This window comes from Perissodus microlepis, chromosome 18 (genome assembly GCF_051167445.1).
Source record: "Perissodus microlepis isolate ML-2025 ecotype Zambia chromosome 18, ASM5116744v1, whole genome shotgun sequence".
NCBI lineage: Eukaryota > Metazoa > Chordata > Actinopteri > Cichliformes > Cichlidae > Perissodus > Perissodus microlepis.
The window spans coordinates 26,025,541-26,034,678 of record NC_140478.1 but is presented as its reverse complement, the minus strand read 5'-3'; the positions used below and the strand labels follow the sequence as shown (position 1 = coordinate 26,034,678).

Genomic DNA, 9,138 nt, shown 5'->3' with positions numbered 1-9,138 from the left:
ATTTAAATGTAAAAAATCCCTTTACTTCATTTACTGCAGATTTTCTCCAGTAATGCAGCATATTTTATAAAATCACCACAGCTTTAGGATCATGACTACCGCATACACGAACTGAAGTGCAGTAAGCTTACAGTAAAACTTGTCTGTGAATGCAGTTGATTATGACACAATATTTCTACTCATGTTCCATAAGCAGTATGAAAGAAATAATGACAAAAATCACACTGGGAACAATTACAGTATATCATTAGTTTTATTTTATATATTAACAGAAGAATAGTGTCAAAAAGGTTTTATTATCATCATTCATCATTATTTTTATTATTTTTAACGGTGCTGTGGGAAACATTTGCATCGGCCCTGAGAGTTGAGTCCCACCCCACACTGGGATGGAACCACAGGTCTCTGTAAACCTCTGCAGCAGAACTCCCTTCAGCTGATGTAAATCACATCTCTTCTCAGTGAATGGCTGACTGCTTCCTTTCACAGAACCCTTTATTATACAGTCACTGATGGGCTGGTGGTCGTGTGATATCTAGATCTCTCTCTACAGTTACAGAAGTCAACTGTTGTCCGCTACACAAACCCGACAGCCACTGCCAGAAAGTGCCAACATCAGGTTGTTGATGTCTTACCCAATAGCGCATCTCCATGATTTAGTCACCTCTTTCTCTCTCCCTTTCATGTAACACAATGTGATGTTTACTACACTGTCTGTCGCCTTCTCTGGAACAAACATGACACACTTTTATAGGGTTTATTTTCATGCCCTCAGGTGATTATTGTTCCCCAGCGGGGACCCCATACCAAAGGAAAACACCATTTTGCACATTGAAAACACTGGGAATCACAGGGAAGCACTTTGCACAGTAACTCTACACTATAATGATCAATTCAACCACAGCAAAGGCATCCAGGAATCATCAATCACTTCAAATCAATATTTTGGAATGAGGAATAGCGAATGGATCTTATTAAATTAGCTGGCTTAGTTTTAAGAGGTAAAGGAAATCTCTTATGAGAGCTTCACTCCTCTTTAGTTGTTTTAGTCTTTTAAATAACTAACAAATGTACACATTTTTCATAGTTTTCTAGCATGTTAACCATAAACTTTCTAAATTAAAGCTTTTATCTTAAGTGAAATGTTAGAAAACAATCACTTGGTGCCAACTAGGGATGTTATTGCAAATTCACACCATTTTAAAGCTGATCGTAGCTGAATAATAGATGAAATTTCACATTCTAATGAAACCTAAAAACAACAACTTAAAGTCACTTTGAAAAGGCACCGTTTATACCCGTGAAGTGGTTTGATGTAAATCACCATAAGGTTAAACAGTATGTAAAAGCAACACTGAGAAGGCCAGTGGTATTTTCTTCTTACAGAAACTCTGCTAAAATTATAGAGTGAAGGAATTGTGGCAGCTGCTAATGAAAAGATGTCCAAATGTTCTTAGTTGTGCCTTCCGTGATTTTTATGGAGAAGAATGTGTGTTTGTGTTGTTTGTGATTCCTTATGTTGCTTCTGTTTCCACACACTTTACTCTTTAGGGGGGAGAGCAGTGATGACGGATTAGTCACACTCCTGCCTGACATTTGCTTCTCATTCTGTCCCTCTCCCCCGCTGCTGACACACAAAGCGACCCTTCGGCTCAAGTGCTTCAGATGGACACCACCACTACCCTCATCACATGATGGAGCACTGCTCGGCTGACCCGGCCCCAGGGCCTCCAGGAAGATTGAGAGAGTCCATGTCAAAGTTAAAGCCAGGAGGCTGGAGAGGAAGAAAAAAAAAAAAGAGGAAGAAGCCTATAAATATTTGTGCTCATTTCAAATCACATAAAATTCAGATGAAAACATCAACCGCAGTTCTGTTATGAAAGGGACAATCAAATTACAGCACATTTTCTTTCCCTGAAATCTTAGTGAGGTCAAACACACAATGGTGTTTTTACTTACCGCATCACCTGCTAGCTCTTTAGGTGGTTGTCCAAGGTCTTGCAGCTGTTGGTAGAAGAAACAGGATGAGTTACCAGTTTCACTCTACACATAAACTGTTTTTTTATGAGATAAGAGATAGTGCTGCATCACCTTTTGCATCAGGTCCATGATCTTCTCAAATGTGCTCTCTTTATCTGCTGCACCCTCTCCCTCTCTCTCAAAGAGCTTACAGATGTCTCCCATGATTTTGGCCTGCTGCTCATAGCGCTGGTAATCCTCTGGACTAAGGCTCGGTTTGTTGGCTTCCAGCCACTCTGGGTACTGCAAGAATGAAGTAGAGTTAATACAAATACTGAATGGGACACTGCAGAATATAATGTCTGCTATAAAACCAAAGGCACACCTTAGTAGTGATTTCCTTCAGAGATGGATAAAGAACCTCCTTAGAGAGAAGATTCTGCATGATAGACTGCATGATGGGCAGGATGTTTCCATCATCACCACCTCCTTCACCCTCCTCCAACCCTAGGCCCTCTAGTGCTTTGACAAGATCATCTCCAGCTAGTCCCGAAGACTGCAAGAAAACAATCAGACTATGAAGTTGCTCTCATTTGCAAAACCTTCATTATATTTGCTCAATTTCAGCTTCACCCACCTTCAGGTTGTCTGCATTTTTGGCCAGCCCCTGAAGGGTTTCTTTTAGACAGCAAGTGAATTCTTGTTGGGAGGCAGTGTCAGTACCTGCTCAGAATAAACAGAGTATTTTGAGTAAAATAACAAGCCAAAATAGGCAGAAGACTCGAAGTAAACCATAGTCAACACAAGCCTATATCTTACCAACTTTTCCCGCAGCCTCTGATAGCTTTTGAAAGTGTTGGAGAAGCTCCGGCTCCTCCTGAGCCAGCTCCGTCATGGCCTTCTCCCACTCCTCCTTAGCTTGGGCAGCCATGTCCCCTTCAAAGAGAGTCTCGAAGAGCTTACAGTCCTCAAGCAAAGGGGGCTGAGACAGGCAAAGAAGAGAAAACAAACAAAATCCCTTATATAGAAATAAGGAAAAACAGAGGAAGATGTTCTTCTTTTCAGTGCATCTGAATTGAAACAGTTTTGTTTTTTTGTTCTAGACCCGACTCTAGCTTACAATGTTTTAAACTTGACGTAAACCTGCAGCAGTCTTGCTTCATAATAGTAAAAGAACCAACATTTGAAAGCTCAAAACTAAAATAACACTGACACTTTCTAGTTGCAGTTTTGGATAGAAAATTAACAGAAAAAGACAAAAGCATTGCTTTATCAGTCAAATATTGCCATCTGCAAATACTGATATTTACTGATATCAGGAAATAAGAAAGTTGCGATGTTTATCTGTTGTGTGACCTCAGTTTTTTGGTGGTGAAATGTTAAAAAAGTGATAAAGGACTGAAAAGACTTCAAATTGTGTCAGTTATTTCTTAAAATCAACATTTCCTAGATTCCCTAACATTAGGGGTAATAAATTTTAAAAAAAAAACTGAAAATGTATTGGTATTCACTATTAGCCAAACTTTTATTTAAAAATTTGCCACCGTGACACCACCGTGGTTGGACTCAACTCTGATGGAGATGAGACAGCGTACAGGACGGATGTAGAGAACTTGTCCCTCTGGTGCTTAGAAAATAACCTGAAGCTGAACGTCCTTAAATCAAAAGAACTCATAATGGACTTCAGGAGGCACAGACAGATCCATTCCCCTCTCATTATAAATGGAGAACGGGTGGAATCTGTCTCCACCTTCAGGTTTCTGGGCACCCACATCTCAGCTGATCTCACCTGGACCCACAACACCATCGCCCCGGTAAAGAAGGCCCAGCAGCGGCAGCACTTCCTCTGGGTCCTGAGGCAGAATAATTTGAACCGGAAGCTGCTGCTGGCCTTCCATTCCATTCTAAATATTCCATTCTATTCTAAATTATTTCGCAAGCACCTTTTGTGCACCACTGCTGGCTGAGGACGAAGCGGCTGCAGGTTCGGGGGCTGGAGGGGCGGGCGCCTTGTCAAAATCATCCAACGCACCTGAAAGAAAGAGATGATATTAGAACCAATTCACTCAAAATGCTTTTAATGGTTTCATACTCACTGACAAATAATTATCCAGTTATTCCATTGCTATGGGATAACTGGATAACATATAATGCTGCAGCAATTTTTCTGAACTTTAAAATAGTCATTCTTGTTTTTAATCAACTCATTCTGTGTTCAAAATTTTAAAAAAATTCATTATCAAAGAAATGAGCAAAAACATAATATATTCACATTTTAAAACACGAAAGCAGTGACTTTTTTTTTTTTTAAACTAATCAATTAATCAACAATCACTTCATTCTTCAAACACCAATTCTGGCCTTTAATTAGGAAAACAACAACCTGCTAAAGTTTAAACTGAGCATAAGAGTGGCAAAGAAAGGTTATTTAAATAACTTAGAATATGGAATGGTTGTTCTGAAACTGCTGATTTACTGGGCTGTTCCCACACAACCATCACTGGGGTTTACGGAGAATGGTGTGAAAAGAGAAAAGATCCAGTGAGCAGCAGTTCTCTGGGTGAAAATGTCATGTTGACGTCAGAGGTCAGAGAATAGCCAGGAAGCTTCGAGCTGACAGGAAGGCAACATTAACTTAAATAACCACTCAATTCAACCAGTCAACATACAAAATATGCAAAATACATCAAACTTTGAAGTACATGGGCTATAGGGGCATAAGACCACGCCAGGTGAAATTCCTGCCAACGAAGAACTAATTTGAACATTAGAAGATTGGAAAAGGTTTGACTGGTCTGATGAGTCTTGATTTCTGCTGCAACATTTGGATGGATGGGTCAGAATTTGGTGTACATAACACAATAATATGTTGTCTTATATAAGACAAATGATGACTTTAAACTGAAGGAAAAACATATAAAGCGGTTTGAAGATTTTTAGCCCTTTTCTGATGTATTATTATTGTTATTAATGTCTTTTATATTGAAAACCTACTGTTCAGAAAATAAAACTGTAGATGATTTAGCCTTTATACATATTTGGAAAAATAAAACTGTTTAAATCCTAAGCTGGGTTGTTTTGAAAATTTGCCTTGAACAAAATATGTGGTTAAGGAAACTGACTCCGTGTTCTGTGCAGATACACGATGAAGGACACAAATTGAACCCGGATAAAGTTATCTGACAGCAGAGACATTAAGCGATTCGTGCTGACGTTTCTTCTTGAACATTACTCCTGCAGACCCCGGCAGGAGCACCTGACGTTGAGCTAAGCCCTGACACGATGAAAGCACAACAACAACAACAAAAAAAGGACACAGCGACACCACGAAGCTGCACGAAAACCCCACTGCTGTGTTCAGAAATACACACACTGATAAAATATTAATGCCGACTCTTACTGTCCAATAATTCGTCCAGCTCTGCATCGTGCCCATCGGACGACCCTCCTGGTCCTGACGCCATGATGTTGCCTTCTCCAACCCAGCGCGGAAACTGCCGCTTCTGCTGTAAAAATGTCGCAAACACCTCTACGTCACTCCTCCGAGTGAGCGCCGCCTCGTGGCCGGTTAAATATTTTACTCTGGAGCAAAGTGTTGTTTAGTGTTCTGGAAAACACGCACACAAAAGCACAAATGTTTACATGATACTTCCTGTATTTTATTTGTGTTTGTATTAGAATTTATGTGAGTTTTTAAATGTTTACTATTTAATTGTGTTCCCCCCCTTTTTGTCATTATCCCATCTTCACCTCATTGATCTTATTTGTCCATTGATCTTACAATGGACAAATTCTGTATCTGTAAATGTATACTCATTGATAAGAAGCCACACTGATCTGTACATTTAGTCAGTTTAAAACTGATACAATGCATCGCTACACGAAATATTTCAAAGGACACAAGAACAATCGGCTGCGTTTGATGTTCGCCCGTGGAGCCAACGAGCCACGCGGCCTCATGACATGTAGCAGGTTGAAAATGTTTACACTTAACATTCGGGATGTTTTTCAGTTTGCACTTAACTTTGCGCTAATTTTGTACTTACTGTATTCCTTTTACTATTTTGCATTCTGATAGAGAAGTATAGAGAAGATTAGAAGGACTTGGACTGTGAATCTAGCCAAAGCGTGTGATAGAATGAAGTCAAGAGTGGCAGAGAAGTGTGTGAGGGCAGTGCGGGACACGTATGAGGACAGTGAGACAGTGGTGATGCGTGCAGTTTAATTGATAGATGGGTTCAAGGTGGGGGTGGGATTATATCAGGGTTTGGACAGGTTGGCAGATGAGGTCAGCCTGGAGTCTCTGTGGACGTCGACGTTGGTGGCTCATATTGTGATCTATATTGAGAGCAGGCAGCAGGTGAAAGAGAGCCTGGAGAGATGGAGGTTTGCAATGGAAAGAAGAAGAATGAAAATACGTAAAAGGCAAGATAGATTACATGTGTTTGAATGAGAGGGAGACAGGTGTAAGAGTGAAGCTGCAAGAAGCGGTGATAGTGAAGGTAGCTGCGTAAACCATCCAAAGCAATGGATGATGCACACGAGAGGTGAAGAAGAGAGTGCAGGCAGGGAGGAGTGGGTGCAGCCAAGTATCAGGGGTGATGTATGATAGAAGGCCAGCAGCCAGAGTGAAATAAAATTTTAAGGCTTACAAGATGACCTGCTATGATGTCATCTTAGAGATCATGGCGCCATCACCGGAAATGGTTACATCAGAGGGGCAGCTCAGGTTGAATGCCTTGGAGACAAAGTTAGTAAGGAAAGGCTGAAATGGCTGGATCATGCAAAGAAGATGGATAGTAGATATACTGATATGCATGCATTTGACAAAGGGTGTTGAAGATGGAGCTGCCAGACAGAAAGATTAATTGACATATGGTAGACAGGGGCTGAGATGAAAGCAAATGATCCACTGTGGTGAACTCCACTAAAAGGATCAGCAAAAGAAGAGGAGGAAAACTCTGAAACATGAATTGAATCAATATTGTTACAGTTTATACTGGTTATTATCCTCAATTTTAAACTGACAGAGAAGCTGTTTCATTTTCCCTTGTTTTTTATATCAATGTGTTGTATGTTTGGACATGTTATGAACATGTAAGATGCTGTTCTTAGGGGTTACTGAATTTTGAGCAATAGTTAGTTCATTTAGGCCTCATCCAACCCCTTAACTGTGCAGCCATTGTGCCAAATATCTAAGATTAGAAATATTATAACTTTATATCATTATGGGCAGATGCACTCCTGTGTGCAAAGTGGAAAAACTATCTTTAATTAGAATTAGAAAGACTAGTTGAGTAGTTTCATTTCTTTGTGCTTCTTAGAAACCTTTCCAGTTCAGACACTTTGTGCCACAATTTTTGTGATACAGCTGTAGTGCACAAGATGTTTTTTAATACAAAGCACAAGATGAATTTTACAGAGACATGATAACACACAGGACACTAGCCTATATAATAGATCATGGAACAGACATTCACATTTGTCATTATATTAGAAAATATATTGTTAGGCATCAACATTTTACTTTTAAACGGACTTCAAGAACTATAAATACTTTCGGAACCAGTAAAATTGTACATGAGCAACACATAAAATCACCCAAAGGAGTGTAACTTCCTTTTTAATGTCATGTGGAAATTGATTTATTTAGAAATTCAATAATAAAACCCCTGAGCTGTGTCATGAACAACTACTATTGCGAAGTAAAATACACTTTAAAAAAATGTCTATCTAGTTATTAGCCCCACAGGCCTTAATTGTTGAAATGTGAATGATTTAAATAAGTCAAATCAGTCTTGTATAAATGCCTATGTGATACCAGAGGGGGTTTCCTTTTTCTATTTTCAGGAAACGTGTCAGTTTTACAGTCCATACAAATAAATATGGTCGTCAGGGTGTCGTTGCTAAGCAACAGCATGAAAAAATATACTCCGAGTGCAAAGATTCAGAGGGAAGCGCTGACAAATGTTTAGCACATCCGGCCCGTAGCGATAGTAACGCTGATGGAGTTGACAACATTGATTGTTCACGTGGGGGTTTCTAAAACGTTAACGTCTAATTTTCTAATCGGATATCGGGCAACTCAGGGGTGTGTCCAGGATGGTACGTTGTGGGGAAATCTGAATATTTAATCACAAATAAATACAGTGTAGAAAGCCGGTGGATGATTTTCAGCATCACATGAAAAGTGTTTAAACATTAGTTTTCATTAAGCAACTTATTTTCCAAGGAGTGAAACACATACTTATATAATTGCTCCCATATAAAAGTCATGACCCTGCTTAAGTAACACAAAGGTTTTAGGATACCATTATTATCAACATCATGTTGTTAGATGATAATTATTGATTCATTAACCTGTACATCACTTTTACTTTGCAGCTGGAGATTATTTTACTTACTGAGCTATATATTTCTGATTGGTAGTAAAATATACAATATAATAATTAACTACAGCTTTAAAATAAACAGCAGCCTACAAGATTTGCAAGTAAAATAAAAATAGAATATAGAACTATATTCTATCACCAGCCCTATGCTTTTGTCCAGTGACATTATGATTAACAGTACTGTACAATTATTCAGTAGTTATGACCACGTGTGAATAAATACCTGATTAGAAGGAAAAAAGAAAAAAAATAATATTTTTTTTAATCAAATTAGATTTTTTTAATCAATTTTTTTTTAATTATTATTTTATTCTATTTTAGTTGTTTATTTTTATTTACTGCTACTGGGATTATGGTTGATCTGAGCTGTCCTAACTCAAAATGCTGCAATGCAATTTCAAAGTAACTGGAAACAAGTGATATTAAGTCGAGATTTTGAGATTAATAACCTGAAACTCTGATTTACAGATGGCAAAAATAAGTAAATAAATGAATCAGTCTCTCTCACACACATACACAAACACATGCACATACAAATCAGAGTTGGAAACAAGCTTCCATAGCTTATAGCAAGGTATTGCTAATTTCCCAGCCATTTTCTCTTATTGAGAAGCATCAGCTTCTTGGGTTCTGCCACCATCTTTGCCGTTCGTGAAATCTCCCTTAAACTTCAGTCCAAGATGTATTTGAGGGATACTGAAATTAATTTAGGTCAGTGTTCAAAATAGGTAAATATCACGATGGCTGGCAAGTCGTGCTTCTAGAAGGATTCTGGCACAATGAAAAG

The 9,138-nt window shown here is 38.7% G+C and overlaps 1 protein-coding gene across 1 annotated transcript; it reads right to left on the bottom strand.

The window, feature by feature from the left end:
- Positions 1–234: 234 nt before the first annotated feature.
- pex19 (peroxisomal biogenesis factor 19) lies at positions 235–5,469 on the bottom strand. The gene is made up of 8 exons (XM_084913280.1): positions 5,360–5,469; positions 3,903–3,991; positions 2,779–2,941; positions 2,597–2,682; positions 2,345–2,515; positions 2,092–2,262; positions 1,960–2,004; positions 235–1,774 (listed from the first exon to the last, which is right to left on the bottom strand). Exons 1-8 carry the CDS (start codon positions 5,421–5,423, stop codon positions 1,688–1,690), a joined length of 876 nt encoding a protein of 291 aa, XP_084769406.1. The 5' UTR covers positions 5,424–5,469; the 3' UTR covers positions 235–1,687.
- Between the last annotated feature and the right edge of the window lie 3,669 nt (positions 5,470–9,138).